The sequence below is a fragment of the Epinephelus lanceolatus genome, chromosome 24 (genome assembly GCF_041903045.1).
Source record: "Epinephelus lanceolatus isolate andai-2023 chromosome 24, ASM4190304v1, whole genome shotgun sequence".
In the NCBI taxonomy this organism is placed as follows: Eukaryota; Metazoa; Chordata; class Actinopteri; order Perciformes; family Serranidae; genus Epinephelus; species Epinephelus lanceolatus.
In genome coordinates, this window is record NC_135757.1 from 9733192 (window position 1) to 9754931 (window position 21740).

Consider the following 21740-nt stretch of genomic DNA (forward strand, 5'->3'; position numbering starts at 1 on the left):
AAAAATGTGTTGAAAAATACTTGTGCATTCCTCTGGATCAGTGTTGTGGCACAGAAACTCTAAATCCAGCTGCAGCACAAAAGGGGAAGAAAACAAACCATAAGTGCGATGTGAAGAATTTTGGAATGTTCCTTAAGTGTCTGAAGTCACTAAAGGTGATCCTTTCCTGGGCCTCTAGTACCTTCCTGGAATATCATCACACACGTCTGACTGTAATTCATACGAAGCCAGCTGGCATGACTGTGCCATCACAGATGTGGTAGTAGAAGACACATTTGGAAGTCAGAGACACTCTAGCGTCCATGCCATAAGTCAATACCTGTGTTTTCCTCCCACTGTTAGATCTGTCATCTGCAATTCTTAATAATGAGGTAAATGCATGTCAGAGTAATTCCTGCGAGCACAAACCTGAGTCCGTGGAGAGTTATGAATACTTTACAAGACAAGCTTACGTCAGTTCATGTGAGATTTCATTCACGGTTATCTGCTCCAGTGACGTTACCCCAAGTGTTTACGTTACAGCCTGCACTGCTTCATGTAGCTACACATCAGGGAAACATTTAATCCTGGTTGCCAGTGTTGTTGATTTCTCCCCAAATTAAGATCAGAATTCTGCTGGAACATGTGTTGTTGTAAAGATTTTTGTTTCAAAGCTTTAACCAGAGATTTTTTTTTGATAGAAAGTGTTGTTATACTCCATTAAAGTCATTCCCCTGGCTGCATGTACACTGCTACTTTTAGCTGCATGCTAACGTCAGGGAAACATGTGATATTGGTTGCTGATGTTGTCAATCTCTCCCCAATTTCAGATTAGTTGTAAGGATTTGGGTTTCAATAGCTTTAACTGAGTTTTGCTTTGCGGTAGAAAGTGTCATTATACTCCATTGAAGTCATTCGCTGGCCTCAAGTACACTGCTACTTTTAGCTGCAATGCTAACGTCAGGGAAGCATGTAATATTGGTTGCCAATGTTGTCAATTTCTCCCCAATTTCAGATCAGATTCCTGCTGGAAGGTGTCTGGTTGTAGAGATTTTGGTTTCAAAGCTTTAGCTGAGTTTTGCTTTGTGGTAGAAAGTGTTGTTATACTCCATTAAAGTCATTCCCTGGCTGCAAGTACACTGCTACTTTTAGCTACACGCTAACATCAGGGAAACATTTAATCCTGGTTGCCAATGTTGTTAATTTCTCCCCAATTTCAGATCAGAGTCCTGCTGGAACATGTGCGGTTGTAAAGATTTTGGTTTCAAAGCTTTTACCAGGGATTTTTCATGGTAGAAAGTGTCTTTATACTCCATTAAAGTCATTCCCTGGCTGCAAGTACACTGCTACTTTTAGCTGCATGCTAACATCAGGGAAACATGTGATACTGGTTGCTGATGTTGTCAGTTTCTCCCCAATTTCAGATCAGATTCCTGTTGAACCATGTCCAGTTGTGAAGATTTTGGTTTCAAAGCTTTTACTGGGGATTTTTCAATACACTGCTACATGTAGCTACATGCTAACATCAGGGATGTTCAGGGGAACAAGGGATGTTTTTAATTTCTCCCTGATTTCGGATCATATTTCTTTTGGAACATGTGCGGTTGTAAAGATTTTGGTTCTAGAAGCTTTTACTGGTTATTTTTCATGGTAGCAAGTGCTGCTATACTACGTTACAGTTAATCCCCACCTGCAATGATCCAAGTACGAAACTGAAAACGACCATACTAGGTCCTCTTTAAGTACTAGAAGAAAAAGTCAGATCAATGCATCTGCCACTGTCACCATATAGTACCACAGCAATGGATTGCTTTATGTGAAAACCTGCTGCAGTATATCAAAATTAAAAAAAAAGGCTCACATTGACACACACTGAAAAGCCTGAACTCACAGCCTTGGCATTTGTCCTACGAGCTATCTTTAAGGTCAAAACTCATTGGAGTCTTGCAGGATTTTCACCCTGTTTATTGCTTGAGCCAGTGGATTAAAGGCTTTATCGCATACTTTTTTTTTTCTTGAAAAGAGGATTTGCTACATGGTCTCTATTTATTTGGTTGTGATGAGGAAATGTCCAACAGCATTTGAAGGCAGCGTGTGTATGCATATGTTAATCTGAGGAGAAGGGATGGTTTTCTCTTACTCCCTCTTCCATCCGTCGGTCACATGCGTATGACCAGATGGGGACCAATAATATCACAAGTTTGTCAATGTGTGTGTGTGTGTGTGTGTGTGTGTGTGTGACTCACGGTCACACTGATGACTCCACTTTATGGGATATTGAGCGGGAAATTGGGGGGGGGGGGGGCAGCAGTGTTGTTTATTATTAGCTATAGTATGGCATGGTGCTGTCAATAAGTCATCAGGAAAATAATGATTCAGAGAGGAAAGTCACCAAGTGGCTCTGATACACAAGCATAGACACATGCAGTGTAACTGTGATGAAGAACATTATTAATGTTAAAAAGGAGAGGAAGATGATCGTCACTATGATGTTGTTCACCTTAACTCGGAAATTACTGAGTCAGTGCATCACAGCAATAAGTGCCTGCGTGTGTGTGCTCCAGGTGCGTTACCATAGTAATACTTCTCTCACTTCCCGGCCCTTTTTGATTTTCTGTGTATGCGTTGCCATGGAAACTGACATTTTCCTTTGCCCGTGGCTTTTTTGTGCCATTGTCCCTTTGTCGAAAATAGAACAGAAACCACATGCTGCAGTGCACTGTATGGCCAAACGGCATTAGTCATCCAATGTCACGGTGCCAGTCCAGTCAGCAAAGTCATTAATCTTTCCAGTGTAACATCTGTCAGATGTGAGCACAAAGCAACAGTGACAACACTAGAAGCTTTGCACTGAGGCTTTACATATACATAACACTTTACTGTAAGCCCCCCTAGTAAGCAGCATTTAATAAACACCTCTTCACGTCTCACCAAGCTTTTGTTTGGCTTTGACGAACTGCATGCCTAAATCACTCTTTGCATTCTTTGACCCCACGTGTCTAATCCTTTTGTTTCCCTCTTCCCCTGCAAAGCATATTTATGATTTATTGCGGTTTATTTCTGCTAATGCAAAATTGCATTAAGTGCAGCGAACCGGCAGAAAATGCCATTTGTTAAAGTTGGGATTATCTGATTAGATCTGCTCAGCCATTCCAGCAAACAACATCTGTGGGGGCTTCGATAGGTCTAATAAATACAGAGGGAAAGCAGATTGTGTAAAGGCATAGCAACCAGCAGCTATATTTTGGAGACAAACATCAGGAGGTAAAGGACTGTGACAGTAGCTGCATGGCAAATTTGTCTCTTTACAGGCTATTCAAACAGTGTTACATCTCACTAAGCACCTACGTCACACTGAGTCCCGAGGTAATGAATGCTTTGGTTGCATGTTCCAAAGGCATTCGGCGTTACGGTGCACTGTGTCATGACATTTGTGAGATGTCTATCTGAGCAATGACATTACGAGACTGGTTATGTCATCTGTGTTAACTCTACTGATAGAGCCAAACTAATTAGCATTTACTATGGTTTATAACAGCTACTTACTATCGTCATTTCAAGAGTTATAAGAGCAGCTTTCTTACCGGGGAAGATGAGAAAAAACATGAAGCTCTACTCTTAAAATTTTTCATCATGAACTTCAGATGACTTATCACCATGGCAATCAGCTTCTGTGTTTGTGTCTGCTGCTGTTAAGGCCAGGCTTGGACGTCTGACGAGGTAAACTTGGCCGTCGGCTCCACGTGCTTGGAGGCCAAAACACATCCAAAATCGGTGTTTTTTGTTCCATTAAATGGAGTGCTGAAGTGGAAAAGGGTTTATTTAAAGATAAAATCGGTAACTTTCCACACACTCTGGAACACGTTTGAATCTAGCACAATATTCATCTTCATCTTTGGGTAATTTTTGTCACTCTGAGGCTCTACATAGACAAAGGCTTCTTCCTTTGTTTCTGTGGTGTTGAACAGGGTCGTAGCTAATACATTTTTTTCCGGAGATTTCTGAGATTTGGGGGTATTAGCAGCCTCTGAGAAAGTTCTATTCATTCTGCAAGTCAAACAATAACACATGGTGGGTGTTTTTATACTTGAGATACTTTTAGGTCAAAAAGAAACATCTGTATATCCCTGTCAGAATGTTGTTCCTGGCCAGCCCAGTTGCTAGAAGAAAATGTTGGCGCTGTAGTGACGTATTACATGAGCTGACTTTGTCATCAGGAGGTGGAGGGGATGATAGATGGTCACCTTGGTGTGCTGCCTGCCAAGTTGCAGAACCCTCTTCGAGAGCAATAACAAACAAAACCAGCTGTTTTTTTAGCGAGTCATGGCTGTGTTTCCAGCGGCTTTATAGCCAAACAAATGTGGACATTATTTAGCAGCCCCTTGTTGTGTTTCTAGTCTTTTTACCAAAACATTGCTGCATTTCCATTTCCTGCTGGCATCGTTAACATTTGCACATTTCATACATATCATAATATGTATATACGTTTCTAAAGAGTAGCTGTCTTTGTCACCGGGTGGTGTCGGGGGTGGTGGATAACATGACACTCTTCAAGACCAGCAAATAAAAAAATTGGTTGTTTTTTGGTGATGCATCGCTGTGTATCCCCCAGGGACTGTGCCCTCGAAAAGCAGTTGTTTTTTATGAAGACATTGCTGCGTTTCCTGCCAAGATATTTCCAGGAAAAGTGGTTGTACCTTGAAATCACTGCTTTTCTAGCAGGTGTTTGTGCCAAAACATGATCTTTTCCTTATCATAACCTAGTGGTTTTGTGCTTAAACCTAACCACACTTTACCCACTGTGTTTTCGAAAGTTAAAGGAATGTAAAATCTCGACTTATTCGCAAAATAATAACGTATGAACAGACCATGATTGGATTAACCTTACAATGCCAACTGTTGTGGCAATTCGGTTGTCTTGGCAGTGTAGAGAAGCCTTGCAACAACTACCACATTGTAGTGTACTGCCGATTTCAATGTGTGAACCCGCACAATTGACACGTGCAACAGCTCTGCTTTGAACACAATTGATATGCACTGCTTGCTAGATGGGTTGCAAGCCACTACAGAGAGAAATGAGACTGAAATGCGGTGTATAAAGACAAGTCTAAGTGCACTTTTAAAAACATCATAGGTAAAGTTTAAAATGAATATTTAGTGAAGAAATATATCGGTGCTATAGTGACAGTGGTTCCAGATGTGGTGTAAGCCCTTCAAATCATACACGAGAACAAGAGTATAACATGATCACTATTCAACAAGAATCTACTTTGTCAGAAGTTAAAGTGCGGGTTGGCTTTGGAACGTCTCGGTTTGTAAATCTGAATGTGTGCTCCTGCAGGTCACACAGGCATTCAGCTCATTGTTACCAGAGTCCAGCAGTGATACCAGGATTTAGTCTGGCCCCCTTCGCTCTTCTGTCAGCATTCCACGGGTTTCATAGGTTGACACTTAAGAACTGGAGCTCATCCATCCCCTTCAGAAATCCTGCTGGGCAGAACCAGCTCGACCGAGGAGAGGCCTCTTATTTTACTTTTCCAACTGTTTGTCTTTTCTTTTGCAGTGTGTGTGTGTGTGCGTGTGTGTGTACAAGCATGTGTGTGTGCCCTCCTCAAGCTGTGTGTGAGGTCAAGCGGGAGGAAAAAGGGTTTCCTCAGCCAGCGATAAGGAATGGCATACACACAAACAGCTGTGCTGGATAAGATGCTCTATTAAAGGGGGCAACGTGCAGCTGGCTTTGCGCTGTACTCGTGACACAGGCACATGCACACACACTCAGGTGGCTCTCCAGGTTGCCTGTGTCTACATCTTGTTTTCCCTCCATGGCTGAGTGATGGCTCTGTTGCTTCACCGCACTGAGTGAGGTCAAATAACAAGAAAGCTGACAGCAGGGGGAATGACTTCAAGAAAATATTGTTGATAGGGGCCAGATCATGAAAAGCAAAGAGACGTAAAGTCACGGGTACGGACACGGGTATGTTGAAAGTGTGATTTGTGGTCAGGTAATTTGAAGTGCCATCAAGAGCATGCAAAACCAGATGGCGCTGATATAACCCTAACCCTACAGCAATGCAAAGAAGATGATGTTGGCCAATCAGAAGCCTGAAAAAAGCTATTACCGGAAGGCTACCTGCAGCAGTGACCTTTGAAATGCATCCTGACACCTCTGTTACTCAATATAGTGCAAGAGTAACTGTACATTTAAGTGAAAAACATGTAAAAGGTTTGATTAGCAAGGTTAGAAGCGGCACTATTTTGGTTACATTCACCATTGACACCTCATGAAGGAGAAAAAGGCACACAGTCTGGACAGAATTTGACAAAAGATCAGTTTTCAGTAGGACTGGATATCGAAATAACCCCGTCCCAAGCAGCAGTAAAACATCTCCAATCAAACAATGCCTGCATTTGAAACTTTTTTTTGCACTGGGGTCTGATCCCAGACAGTCCAAGCTACCTGGCAGATCAACAAACTTTCTGTTGCTGCCATAACGGTCAGTTCAAGGAGCTGCTAACATCCAACAACAAGCTGTTAAACAGTCCCAAAACCCATGGCAACACCGACACAGCTCGACTCATGAAACCTTGCCGGCTTGTCAGTGTTGCCAGATCTTGGGAGAGAAACAAGCAACCAGGGCTATGGAAACAAGCCCAAAAGAAGCGACAGATATATAAAGAAAAAGGCGATGTTTCGAGAGCAAACCCAAATAAGCAACTCCACTTTAGAATCAAGCCCAGAAAAATGCAACCCGTGACTACCAATATTTGTAAGTGACTTTCCTAAAAAACAAGCCCAAAGTCACAGCTAAGAAGCAGACCTGGCAACCCTGCGGCTTGTCCTCCTCACATTTCCTCCGTCCTCCTGTGTACTGACGTGGGACATATCCTGCCTCTCATTGGCTGAGACTCTTTGTCAGTCGTGTCACACTTCTCCAGTTTTCTAGCATGCCAGATATCCAGTCCAGATTTTGGAATCAACTATTGAACGAAGTGCTCTACTGGTATTGGTATCTCTTTAAGGGCACTGGTGTTGATACTGGCATCAAGTATTCAGTGACCTAAAATGCCTGCTTGCTTGTGGACGAAAGGCCAAAACTCATAGGAAGAGTTTTGTTATAAATATACCCATGTACGTGTGGACGAGGCCTCAGAGAAACCCATTTTTCTAGAGGCCGTGAAGAGAAAACATCACTCATGCAGAAATTCTATTTTTTTTAAAGATATAAACTGATGTAAAATGGTTTATCTCCACTTGCAGCAGCACAAAATAAAGACTGTATAAACACAGACACATTAGAGTACACTTGTAAGCCCTCTGTCTGGATAAGGCATTAGATAAATTGCAGCAATGTCTCTTTCTCTTCCCCCCTCTGTCTTAACCTCTCCCTCTTCCTGACCTCTTCTCTCAGTAGACACAGAGGAATGCATGACCAGAGATGCAGATGACTCAAAATGTTCATCAAAGCCAAAGCGCTCTCCGGGCTTCCAGCAATTCATTATAATTCAACTCCACCTTTACCACAGATTTAGCAAAGTAAACCTGTCTACAGCTGGAGCTGCGATGACTCAGACTGCTCCATACACTCTGGCCCCCATAGTAACCACATCTCCTCCTCCACATGTGCCATGCATCCTTAATACTGTGCGTGGAGGGCATATTGTAAAGCCATCAGCGCAAGGCCACTCCATGTCCTCACTTGCTCCATTTTTCCGACGCACATTGCTGTCTCTGTTTATCTGTCTGTGGAGGCTACTTCAACTTTATACATTAAGTTTGGCTCATGGTCTGCTGTTGTAAAAGTAACATACTGCGCACATGTTGGCGACTTTTCAGATTTGATTTGTGTTTTGAAGGACTGCAACTGTCGGTTGTACGACATGTTTTCTAATATAATCCACTCCCAAGCTCATCAGCCATGAGAGTCACATTAAAAAATTCTTTCCAATACTTTGTACTACTCAAAGAATGCAGAGGCCAAGGGTTTACTCTGTTTCACATGCATCAAGTCCAGGGAAAATTAATGTACTGTGAGGGGGAGTTCATCCTGTGACAAGAAACCTCACTATATATTATATTCTATCTATCTGTTACATGTTCTGATGGTGTTAGCTTTTGTCTCCCTCAGGGTGATTTCACCTGGAGCAGCCTGTCGGGGCGGAGCGTGCGTCTGATGCCAGTCCCGATCCAGAGCCTGTCGGAGCTGGAGAGGGCCAGGCTGCAGGAAGTGGCCTACACCCGTTTACACCAGGACTATGATCTGGGGTGTCAGATCACCATGCCAAAAGGTGGGAGCATGTACGGTTACATAAGTTTTAGCTCCAGATTGGTGGGATTACTGCTTCGGCACACTCCAGACAGCATCAGCTTTGCAAGACCCCGACATGTATGTGACTTGTTAACTGTGACGAACCACATCTGTGATTGACTCCGGAACTATGCTCTACTCGTTTGCTATTCTTGACGCGGGTTTGCTTGCGCAGCTACTTTCAAGTGTCCCATAAAGTAAAGCCAAAGCTCGAGCCTCCGACTACATCATCTTGTCATCCTTCAAGTGCATTTAAGGGAAGTCATGTACAGTCTGTGTTTGGGGAAGCTGTGACAACACATGAATTTGGATGTAAACCATACTTCGCATCGGGATCGGGTGCTTCCTGTTTGATGGGGTATCTCTTGACCCCCCCTCCTCTTGAAGACACGCAACTCCCTTTCCGCTGCAGCCAAAGCTGAGTGCAGTCACCCATGATCTATTAAAAGTCCTAAATGCTGCAGAAGTAGGCTGTATTTGTCCTTGTGGCTCTATCTTAAAGCTAAACAACTGTATTTGGGTCTTGTAAATCAAACCATTAAGCAAGTAAAGGTTTGGAAAATGACAAAATTAGACAAATTAATCCAGATATAGCAGAAATGAGCAGAGCGCTACACTCAGACTGGTTGAGAGTGTGGTTTGTTTCCCATTGGGCCCGCCCATGCTAAAAATGTCCGCATGCAACACAGTTTAGAGAAAAGAAAAATATACAGAATCCCACTCAACTGAAAGCGAACATGTGGGCAATCAGATAGAATACTAATATTTATAGAAAGGGAATTTCTGGTTCTGTACAACATGATGCGAGCAGTTAGACAATCAGGCAGGTTTTAATTGAGTACTCCAGAGATTTAGGCCCAATCTCATTTCTTATTTTTACCCCTACCCCAGTTTATGAGTGTCTCTTTGCTCCTCAGACCAGAGTTTCAAGGTAGTGGTAGTGGGCTTCCCCTATAAAATGGGACAACCCTTCAAGACCCTGATATGTCATCAGCAGGCATAGATGGCATTTATATAATTGAGACAGGAAAGCATGGACACTCACGATTCATTGACAACTTGACTTCACACTATCAATCAATCAAACAAGTCATCAAATAAAAAAGGACATTGCTTCATTACCAGGCCACTAGCAGCACTCTGTAGGTAAACAATAGCAACCTGTGCTCGTACCCTGCCGGTTTTTAGGCGCGGTAACAAGCGCAGCAACTTTGCTGCTGGGCCTCAGTCGAATTTCGGGCGTCTTATGCCATCAAAGTGGGGAAAGTGACATGGAAATATGTGAAAATGTAGGGCTGTCATACACAAACTAGCAATAATGATGTAATGTTGGCTGGCTAAGTAGTTAGCTACCAAGACTTAAGTATACTACTAGCTAGTGACTTTTTTGTTATGTTTAGCCTCTTTTACACTGCCTATTTTCCGCAAATGTTGGGTCGTATTGCCGGCAAGCTGCGAGTGTTTAGACACACAGAGCCGGATTGGCGAGTTGATCCGAGGTGCCCAATTTTCCACCTCGTAGGGTAGTCATATTGACGGAACCCTTTTAGTTTAAACAGACCGAGGCGGCCTTCCACAACGGGAGGGGCTGTTGATGACTTGTGGGAGGAGCTGTTGATGACGCTGCACGTGCGAGCCACTGGTGGTGGATAAACAGGAAACAGCTGATAGCAGGAATTAGCGAGCAGCTAGTAGCAAGAGGGAAACACAAACCTGACAGACACTGTAAAGATGAGCAACTGGGGAGACAAGGAATTGTGCGCCCTCCTTGTCCTCGCAAACGAAGAGGCCATTAACCGTCAGATGACGGGGACGGTGAAGAACGGGCCGTCTTACGAGAGAGTCGCCGAAGGACTGACCAGCCACGGCTTCCCTCCCACGTCACTGGTTACGTGAAAAAGCCGCATTCTGTATAAACAAAAGTAGGTAGGCTTTTCTTAGGCTTTTTTTGCTGCACTCCCCGATTTTGTTTTTATACTGCCAATGCTGAAGGAAGACTGATTGAGCTTTCCTGCAAATTTGCACAATTCCTGTCTAAAAAGGGTTTTGCTATAAAGAAAAGGACCATATGAGGGTTAACACTCTTTGAAGTGTGTCACTGAAAAACCTCAGTTTGGAGGAGCCCTAACACTCTGTTCCAACAAGAATTAGGACACTTTAGACATATATGTAAACCCACAAATCAGAGGGGTAGGGTCTGAGCAGTAGGGGCAAGGGGTGTCCTGGTACTGAGCCTCAATATTGGACTAGAGGTACTGGAAGCAGCAGCGGCCAAATTACCTTGACTTTTACAACATAGAAAGCTCCAAAAATGCTGAATCCTACATTTCCCACAATGCAGCTCAATAATATCTTTCATTAGGTTTCCCTTTCCCAGCACACATCCATGATCCCAGTTTGAAGCGCAGGCTTCTTGTTAAAAAAACCCAGTAAAGCCAAAACTGAGATGACATCATCAAGGTTATTTTCTCAGACTTTGCAGGGCTCTCTGCAGCCACAGAGGACATTTATACAACTGTTTTCACAGGGTGAGTAGCACGCACAATGAGAAGTAAACTGAACTTCAAGTAAAGTTATGAAACCCCCACATTAGTACTTGCTTGGAGGAAAAAACCTGCTGTACTTGTGGTACTGTCGGTAGTCTGGCTAGATGGTTGTCTTGTTTACAGCCAGTGTTTGTCCCACCAGACTCCTTTATACTGCTGTTCCTGTTTCCAGACCTCAGCTTTTACTTTGCCTTCTTATAAAGTGATCACAATTGATAGAAATGATGGCTCAAAGTGTAGTATATAGGGGTGGAGTGTCCGCTGTAGCAGCAGTATAGTGCAGCCAGTGGATTATCCAGGGCCTTGCATTCCAGCTGAAGGTTAAACCTCTCCCCACCATGATTTAATACGTACTTGTCTGTGTTGCTTATGAATTCCAGAGCCCCTAACGGCCGCCATGTGCTAGCGAGGGAAATATTTCAACTGGTGTGTAAGAGTTTTGTGTGTGTGTGCGCTACTTCAGCACTGCTAATGTGTGCTTTCAGCCCTGCTGTTTCTCATATTTATCCGAGTGCCACGGGGTCATGTTTCTAGTGTTTCTTCAAAAACCGAAAACAGATTAAAGAGAGATAGAGACGAGGGGGACAAAGAGGGATGGGTCGAGGGTGTGATGGGACAGAGAAGCAGCAAAGGTTCATCAGAGAGTTTCACAACTGCTTGGGAAATTGGACTGGGGAGGTTTGGAGGTTCGGGGGATTTCCGTATGGCTTTCGGAGCCATCTGTCAAAAATCCAAACCATTTCCTATCTCTGCTTCTCCTCTCTCGCTCTCTCTCGCTACCCTCGTTCTCCATCCCAACATCTGCTTTCTTTCTCCCATCTCACACCCCCTCCTCACTGTTTCCCACCTCCTGCACCCGAAGATTCCTCCTCTTGTCCTTCTGACTCCAAGCTGCGGTTTACTTTACAGCTTGGTTCTCGTATATCACCATAGTGGCAATAAATGGATTACCAAAGAACAGCAGCAACTTGTTCAGATTGGTCCGAGACAGTTGGACACATGGGGAAACTGAACCTGCTAGCTGACGTACCATCGAGCGTGTTGTTGGGGCTGGATAAAATGTCCCAAACCCTACAAGTGGCTCATTTGATACAGCACAAGGGAACATCTGGGGGTTCAAACAGAGGTTGCTCAACCAGCAGATCAAAGCAAAGACTCCCTGAACGAGTTCACAACGATCTGATGACCAAAAATCCTAAAGGCAGAATGACCGAGTGAAGGCAATAAAAGCTGCTGAGGTTTCACAAACTGACATCCTGGCCTAAAACGAGGATTCAGAGACTTTAAAGTTGCATGTAGCACGGTTGTTCAGATTTCCCTGATCATTAATCAACAACTTCAAGAGTCATTCATCATGTTGACAGCTGACTTTCCTTTTTTTAAAGCAGCCCAAAAACCAGGAAGCATAAACATGTATGGCACTGCAACAGGATATATCCAAAACTATGATCCTTACACATACTAGCCAGTGTAGATGAAAACTATGAGCACTTTAATATGTTTTTCTGCTGGCTAATACCGTAGCTGAACCTGTCTGATGTTTCAGCTAAATGGATTTGAGTTCATAGACAGCATCTCCCCTGTGGTTAATTTATGTCTGCATTCCTGACATAAGCTTATTAGATATAATAAGTGAGATAAGATGCAGCAGATATGGAAACCATTTGTTTCAGATGATTTATTTCCTTGTTTTTTTTCCCCCGGCACAGATGGGCAGAAGAGGAAAAAGTCCCTGAGGAGGAAGTTGGACTCGCTAGCAAAAGAGAAGAGTAAAGACAAAGGTACGCCAAGTTCTTTTTAACACGCACTCTCTTTCACTCTTTATTCGTCACGACGCTAACGTCTCGCTCTCCTGACAGCGAGATACAGGGCCAGTCTGTGGTCCCCGCCCCTCAGGCAGGTGAACGGAGAGGTTATGAAAACACAGTTTCTGTTTACTGGGCTTTGACAGTTTATATTTAGCTTAAGTGGAGGGACTCCTTGTAAGGGGACTGGCTCTGAGAACCAGCCACTCTGCTGCACTCAGCAAAGCATATTTGGCAGAAAGAGAATCTTAGTCAAAAGGAGCACAGTTGCAGAGTGGAGAAGGACTAAAGAAACTCGGCTTCTCTTTTCAAATTCACGCTGATCCTTTAGTTCTTTTTGAGTTCTTACATCACTGACAAATAGTGCTATATTATCATGGTACATCAATATCCTGAGTATTGGGATAAAGTATATTGTGATGTATTGCGATTCATTACCTTATTAATTATTATTTTAATTATGTTCTTAAAGGAAAACGCTTTTATTGTAGCAAAAACTACCAAAGTGGGCTACCAAAAGTTTAATTTGTTTTTGTACTATATAGAATTTTTATAATAAAAAAAAAAGATACTCGGCACAAATTGAGGCTGTCGGTCTTAACAAAAAAGGAAGTACAGACCAATGATGACAAGGCTATCAGACTTTCATTGCTCCTTCACTGCCGGGTATGTGTCACATTTTCCCATTCTGACGTTCAGTTAAGTATTCTATGTATTTATTACAGATTACAAACCATGGTGCTGACCTAATGTTCATCTCTCTTTGCTGTAGAAAGTTACTTCGGGGCCTTACAGAGATGATTAACAAAGAAACATCAGCCAATTCATGTCATCTTAAAATCTGTCAGCAACCAACCTCTCCCCCTTTGTCCAAATCTCTCTAATGTCGGTGAAGATTCTCAGTCATCCAGGTCATGATAATCGTAAGTGCTATGTCGTAGGCAACTGGACTTGCTTGCGTTTCTTGAAGACGTTTCGCCTCTCATCCAAGAAGCTTCTTCAGTTCTCAATGACTGGTACGAAGTTGCAGGCTTTAAACCCTGTGTGGGTGGGAACCCTTGCAGAGTCACATGTGGGTTTAAAGCCTGCAACTTGGTACCAGTCTTTTAGAACTGAAGAAGCTTGGATGAGAGGCGAAACGTCTTCAAGAAACGCAAGCAAGTCAAAGTCATCAAGTCAAAATCTCTCTAATGTTACCATAAAAATAAGGAGGAAGCAAACCTGACATTGGTGATATGATGGCTTAAAGTAGCCCAGGTACACTCTAGCTTTAAGTTATGTTATGGTGACATTAAGATGTGACTATAGACAATGTGAAGCTCACGTCATGCTGTGTCATTGTTCCTGCGGTAGTTGATCCAACTAACCACGATAAACAACATCGATCCACATGGCAGCTCAAGGCTGGATTACAGACCCTGATTACTACCTCCAGTTACACACCTGGATAGTGTTAACTATTGTTTTTGGATTAAGTGCATAAACTTTGGTAACAGAAGAAACAGAGCGTGTACCTCAAGGTGGCGCCCCCAACTCTCATGCCAAGACGTACCTTTACACTTTCCCAGTCCCCAGCCACATCTCAAAACCATCTTGATGAAATGAGGTTCTCTTTTTAACGTGGAAAAAAAGGTTTTGCAGTGGTCCAAGCTTGCTCAACTGTTACCGGAGCAGAGAGCGAAAATGGGCGGGACTTAGGAAGGGCTTACTCCTGGTTTTAAGTAAAGCGAAGTAACATCGAATAACTTAAGCAATTGAGCTAGGTATTTATAAACAGCTCGTAGACATAAAGAAGCAGAACCAGGAAAGAATCTAAAAACCAAGTAACTCGTGCAGTTTGCATTATTGTCATGATCTGTCATAAAAAATGTATGTTTATTCATGTTGAGTTTTCGTCACTGCTGTTTTTGTCAACCTTGGAATGAACATTATTTACTCCATCAGTAACAGCTGTTTCCCTTATGATGAGGCTGCTAGTATGTCACAGCTGTATAGTCTGAAAAAAGCCCATGCTTCGGCCAATCAGAATCCAGTATCGTCAATGACAAGTGTGAATCCAGCTGGTGATTATTATGAGCCAAACAACCAGAACAACTTATTCCCAGAGCAACATTCATTTTAAGACAAGTCCCTCACGTTCATGTCAGGGTAAGGCTCCAAGTCTAACTGTACGTAGGTTTTCCCTCCACTACATGCTTGGCTCAACCCCTCCAGAGCAAATGGCTCCGATGCACCCGTAGTCCAACCGGCCAAATGAGATTCTAAGTTTAATTTTCTCCCAGGGTCCCTGAATACCAGCCCTGCGTTTCTCTTTGAAGCAGGCTCAGTCGTTTCTCTGCGAGAGAGCAAAGCAGAATGCAGCCACAGCTATGTGAGCTGTTGTGACCAGACCTCAGTCAAACTATATTTGCAAATAAAGCTGAGTAGATAAAATCTGCTGCGAGTGCTTTATGGGTTTTTACCTCAGATAGTATCACGGAGGTTGTCAGTCAAAGTAAAGCTTTACAAATTGATCTCTAAAATACGTCTTGGCACTTTGGCTGTATTGTCCTGTGTGGTAAAGCCATCATCTGGCACTTTGGGCACGTTAAAAAAGCTTTCCCGACTTTTTGCATGGACTTAGAACGCATCCAGCTAATAAAAACACACTGCATAAGAACTCGGTATGAAAGAAAAATGGTGCTGAAAACCAGGAATGGCACTGTAGGCCTGGAAAATGTAGATTTATGAAAATCTGACATGGCTTGATAAATGTGGTCTGGCCCTAGATGCACTGTGAAGGGCTGTGCATTACGTTAGCGAAGCGCTGTACATTATGTGATCCAGATTGTGTGTGTGTGTGTGTGTGTGTGTTACATAAGCCCTGTGAGGCTGCAAAGCAAATTCGTTGTGTCACAGTGTTAGTGGTCATGTTGTTCATGAGCACAGCCCTCCACTTGTGGTTGTGGATTGCATTTCTCTCCACTGTTTTCCTTTGCCTCTTTTCCACACACACACACACACACACACACACACACACACACACATAAATACACACACATCTACTGAACAGCTGGGCTGCTTTTTCTCAGCTGCTGGCTCAGGCTTTGGGGTTCTGTATAATGGAATATATAGCCTGCGATGGCCCGGCATGACATCATCTTTCTGTGCGTATCTTTAAGTGCTTTCATCCCTCAGCAGCACAACACAAATTTGCCCGAGTTAATTGTGGCGGTTTTGCTTCACCAGATTTTTGTATAAACTCTTGCTCAATTTGGAATACGTCTTGTTGCAAGTTCTTGCCAAAACAAACTGCCTCTCGTCATACTTTAAAATGAGTGAAATGTGTCGGTGCGGAGCAGCGTCTAAAAATGGCCTGCCGGGAGAACATGACATTGTTTGTGGGTGAGAGTCATCAAAGTTGTGCTATTTTGGTCAAAGGCACTAGAATTAGTGGTCTGTCATAGCCAGGGTTTCTTGCCAACTTTCTTTCTGTGATGTCTTATTTTGGAAAACAGATGTACTATAGTAGTGCTATAAGAGCTTTAACAGTCGTAGTAAATGTGTTGTGAGGCTTTTATCACATGAGCTTCAGCAGAAGTAATGCGTTTCATTGGAGATGTGTTTGATGTTCCTGCTGGAAGTTCACAGAGCTATTTTTGGAAGTTGCTAATAAAGCGTTCATTTTTACTTGCAGCTAACTTGGTGCTTTTGTTGTTCAGTTTTTATCCAGTAAAGTTTTATTGAACTTTCTTTATCACTACCCTCGCCCAGACCCCCCAGGTACAGCCCTGGGCTTTGAAGCTAATATGACATAGTGGCCAAACCATGGAATTACAACTTCCAGTGATGTGATGCCATAGAGTGGTGCAGGGATTATGTTTTTCTGTAGGCCAACACAGAAGTTAGCGTCGCCTTGTTTACCTCAACAAAAAGCCAAAGGGATTTTTGCACTGGATTTTGGATTCTTGCAGAAAATAACCTCTGTGGTAAACAAAAGTTCATGATACTTGCACGCTTTCTTTCACAAGGTAGTTTTTCCAAATTAACACCACTTTGCCAGAAGTAAAACGCTAACATTAGGCTATAAACGAACCACACCACAGTCTCATGATTTCGTTGCCACCATGACAAAGAGGCTGAAAACTGTTTTCAGCAATTATAACCTTCCATTGTCTCTTTTAGCCTCTTGCTAGCAACCGTCTTTTTTAAGACATATTAGGGCTTAAAAATGTATGACTGTCATTTCCTGGCGTATTAAGCTGCAGAGTCTCTTAATAGACAGACCACATTTCAGGCATCTACCCAAACACCCACTGATTTCAAGCTGAGGGAACCTGGAGTGCTAAATTGCTAACTCATATTTGGCTTTTAGGACTCATTCCTGCACCACTTGATTGGGCCAAAAAGGGCGTTTTAGACCCATAGACCCATTTTTTTCAGTGTCACAACCTCTGTGAAATGACGATCTGGATTTGATCCATTCAGTCCAGTAACAAAAGTCTATGAGAGCTGCATGATGAAATCATTTTACTCCTATACCAGTTAGCAGAGGGCTAAACTGGAAGTTAGCTGCTCGGCTGGCAAAGCCTCTAATGCGCCTGCACTATGGGCCCACTGATGTGAAAGCAGAATGGAAGACTCGGGTAATTTTATACATGGAGGACGAACTCTTTTGACTTCATGTGCCATTGAGCAACTTTTACAGGAATGCGCCTTCAATAGCCTCGAATGCTCATCCCCTTTACCTTCCTTTTTTCCCAGAATGCATACCCCAGGCCTTCAGTATAGCGCTCTCCCAGGTCATTGCTAATGACAGAACGCATAGGCAGCGCCAGGATGGCTATCGTCAGGACCCTCCACAGCGCGAGGAGCATAAGGACTCCTCTGACCTCGTCTCGTCCATTTTACAGGTATATGAGTTTATCTGTCTCTCCTTCAGTTGAGATCTTTGCTTTCTCATTTGTAAACCACTAACTCTTGGATCGTCCCTCCTGCAGTTTGCCACCAAACGGCCGTCCAATAAGGAGTTATCCAGCAGTAACTCTTCTTTGAGTTCCACATCGGAGACAGCCAATGAGTCAACGTCACCCAACACGCCTGAGGCTGCACCGCGAGCACGCAGGAGGGTGAGACAAAATAAGACATTTAACCCCAGTCTGGGATCAGGTGTTTTATTCAGCTGAACCTATCTGAATAAAATGCACAATCCATCTTCCAGGGCGGCATGTCAGTGGACTCCATCACAGACCTGGATGACAATCAATCCCGCCTCCTGGAGGCCCTGCAGCTCTCTCTCCCGGCTGAAACGCCAAGTAAAAAGGAGAAGCACCGAGACAAGAGGCTGAGCCTCAATCCCATCTACCGTCAGGTGCCCCGGGTGGTCGACAGCTGCTGTCAGCACATCGAGAAATATGGTGAGCGGCGAACATACATGTTCATTCATCTCACAGGTGCTACAGACAGCTATTGTTCTCTAGTCAATGACTTTTTTTCCTGTCTCTACTCAGGTCTGCAGACTGTGGGGATCTTTAGAGTGGGAAGCTCTAAGAAGAGAGTCCGACAGGTGAGGTAGCAACGTGTCTAAACAACAAAGACACTCAAAGGCTAATTTTGCAGAAAATGAAATTACTTTTTGTGTGAAATGCTCTTCACACATTCCACGAAAGTCAACAGCAACAAACAAAACCTCCTTTCTAAGAATAGATAGTGTGATAAGCAACACAATGAACCAAAATGCTGTTTGTGCCAAAGCGAACACACATTCACACATTCTTCTTGAATTTTCTACGAAATACATGCACAGTAATCCAACAGAGCTGGTCCCAACGCTGTATCTGTCAGCTAGGGAAATAAAATCTCACCAGCTCAACACACACAAATTTGCAATCAGTTATTCTCCTTACTCCTACACCTCTCATTATCCATCGCCTTTGACAAAAGACTACGTAAATCAGGGTTAAGCGTCACGGCTCAATCAGTGTGGGCTGCATCATTTTTACATAATCTTTTCCACGTTTTTTTAAAACACTGTTTTACACTTGTAGCAGTGACAGGAAACCAGACACACTGGCTGTTTATGAAGAGAGAGGAGGTTATTCATTCACTAACCGGCACAACTATCTTTGACCTTCAGGTAGATATCCAGGGTTACCTACACTGTAGTCGAGGTTGGATGCCACGCTTGAGTTATTAAATTTTAATGAAATATAAAATACAAACCTGACCTTCAGATAAAAAGAGCAGAGGTTCTGTGTTATTCCAGATTTGATATGGGTCATGTAAAGAGCATATTCCATTTGGATGTTCTGAATTAGGCCTTATTCTGAATGTCGCATTTTCCAATTAAGACACTTGGTATTGGCGCCGTTAAATATAATAGTCCTGTGTTCATTGTGGTTAGACGGACCACTCTACCCCTGTGTATGTTTATAACACCTCGTCTTTATTATAAACTCACTAAATTAAACGGTTTGTGTTCAGTATAAATATCCACTTTGCATTCTCTACTGGTCTGTGTTGATACAATCCAGTGTCAACATTTACGCATTTGCCACCATTGTCAGCTTGTATAACGAGAATTTATTAGCTTAATTTACTGTGAGTGTGAAAAGAGCCCTATCCATCGTCAGCGCCGATAGACGAATTCTCTGGAAGTCGTCCAAAGGTCAGATCCTAGAGATTAAGATACGTACTGGTAAAACTAGTTGCAGAGTTGACCAGGTCACTTTGAGGACCAACAGGAAGTGAGTGCATGTGGGTGTGTGCTCTACCCAGAATATAATGTGCATTGTTATGTGTGGAGGATGTTTCTGAAACCCCGTCTTCCTCTGTTTCTCCTTTAGCTACGTGAGGAGTTTGATCGCGGCATTGACGTTCAGCTGGATGAGGAGCACAGCGTTCACGATGTGGCTGCTCTGCTTAAGGAGTTCCTCAGGGACATGCCCGACCCTCTTCTAACCAAGGAGCTCTACACGGCGTTCATCAACACCACATGTAAGCTTTATCTTCCTTTTTCCCCCCTCTCTGCCTCGCCTCCTTTCTTCCTCTGTCTCTCCACTCAATCCATCCGTATCTGTGTTGCAGTGTTGGATCCAGATGAGCAGCAGACTGTCACTCAGCTAATGGTCTACCTGCTCCCAGCATGCAACAGTGACACCCTACACCGCCTCCTTGAGTTTTTGTCCACCGTGGCCGACCACGCCAACGACCGGCACGACAAAGACGGACAGGAGGTGAGCGCCAGTTTTTATCAACAGGAAATATGACTCAAAAAGTCCATTAAATCCATGAATTAAGTGGCGAAAAACAAAAACACGAGGCAAAAGAACACATCCAAATGTACTCACTTTGAGTCCTGTGCAAACACGTGCAAACAGCTTATGGGCAGCCTTGTGTTTGCATTGTGTTTCCACCTCATTGGGAGGAAATTACCAAAGAAGTGATAGCATCAGTTAGTGTGGCTGGTATGCACACATATTTCTTTAGGCCTGAAACAGCAGTGGAGTGGAATGTTTTCAGGTCTCAGAGAGTGCTACTACACGTGTAAAAACAGTTGTATAAAGGCCTTGGTGGCTCCAGAGGGAGCTGCGTGATCTGATAAATTGTCTCAAGTGATTTCACATAACACGCTCGAATCTTTGATCAGACTGTCTGCAGTCAAGTTGCACTGTGGGTAATGTAGGCACCGGGCTTTGACAAGAAAGAAGAATGCAAGTGAGAAGTGAAAAGTGTTCCAATAATACATTTGGACTGGATATAGGCTAGAGAAACGGGTATGATCAAGCAGTCTCCTAGAGTCAATCCTCACAGACCCCCATGTTAAGATGCCCAACTTTACAGCAGCTGCAAGTGACAGGTGGGTGCCATCTGTTGACCAAGTCCCCACCACGGCAACAATGTTGGTTAGGTTACATAACCATGACGTAACCTCAGATTCGTAGCGTATAGGTGTAGCCGTAGCATTCGTTATTTCAAGACCATCGAAGGATTTGGATATTTAGTTTTCTGCTGTGTCATGTTACATTTTGTATTAGTGGTTTCAAGCACCAGCATTATCCCCAGGCCTGGAATTTCGTCATTTTAGGGGCAAGGCCACTTGGCCTTTCGTGTTGTCAATTTTTTGAGGGCACAAAGGCTAAAAGCCAGAGCAGCAAGGCCATAAAATAAAACAATGATTTTAAGTCCACGTCCATAATGAATTTAATTTAAGCACTAAGGATGTATAACTAACTGTGAAATGAATGAATAAAACAAGCTCAAGCAAACAAGAAATTTTAAACTTTTACTTCATTCATGCATTTTATTATTTGCACAAAAGGTCCAGTCCTATGCCAGGTTGTCTCAGCTCCAAAAAAACAAGCCAATAGGCCTGATGGTGGCACTATAGCAAGCATGTAAAGTTTAAAAACTTGAAAATTCATAACAAAATAACCATATGTGCTACAGCTTCACAACTTTAACCAAAATGTACCCCCAATACTGAAGAAACTTTTGTACATTTAAACCTATTGCAAATTATGAAGTCCATTACTCAGTTTTCTTCAAAATCTGTAAAACTTATTAAACCTATCTCCTCCCACAATTTTTGCTCAATTGACACCAAACTTGCTACAGAGCACCTTCAGACTGTCCTCCATAAAAGTGCTACACAGATTTTTGATTTATCAAAAACTGAGCCCATGTTTGATGTTTGACTGTAAACGGTACTGTAAACATATACTTGCAAATTCTTGCTCAATAAATTTTCAATGTTCATGAAAAAAAATGTCAAAATTTTTTCGAGTCTAGGTCGATGATGTTTGGCAAATATCAGAAATATATCAAAAAACAGATTTGCTCAGCTGCAAACACAAGTCAGTAGTCTTGATGGTGGGGCTACAGCAAGTGTCTAAATTTTAAAACTTTGAAAATTCATAACAAATCAACCGCACCGGCTGCAGTCTCCTGGTTGGCTGGTGATAGATTGGTGTCACACTGTCACTGTTTATGTACGCATCGTCTCATTTAATGTTGCCCATTAAGAATCCAGAATGTCATCAAAAGACGCATTTTTTTTCTCAAAGGACACAGGTGTCAAAGCCGTGTTGACAGGAAAGAGGCCGAGGAGAAAACTGCAAAATCAC

At 43.0% G+C, this 21740-nt stretch overlaps 1 protein-coding gene across 2 annotated transcripts in view; it reads left to right on the forward strand.

Moving 5' to 3' along the window:
- Positions 1-21740, forward strand: part of LOC117250075 (rho GTPase-activating protein 6-like) — a 99650-nt gene that overhangs the window by 69849 nt on the left and 8061 nt on the right. For both annotated transcript variants that reach the window (XM_033616058.2, XM_033616059.2), the window contains exons 2-9: positions 8106-8265; positions 12541-12612; positions 17380-17528; positions 17616-17744; positions 17837-18032; positions 18126-18181; positions 19461-19611; positions 19702-19850. In XM_033616058.2, coding sequence (XP_033471949.1) covers positions 8106-8265; positions 12541-12612; positions 17380-17528; positions 17616-17744; positions 17837-18032; positions 18126-18181; positions 19461-19611; positions 19702-19850 — 1062 coding nt within the window. The remainder of the gene's footprint in view (positions 1-8105; positions 8266-12540; positions 12613-17379; positions 17529-17615; positions 17745-17836; positions 18033-18125; positions 18182-19460; positions 19612-19701; positions 19851-21740) is intronic.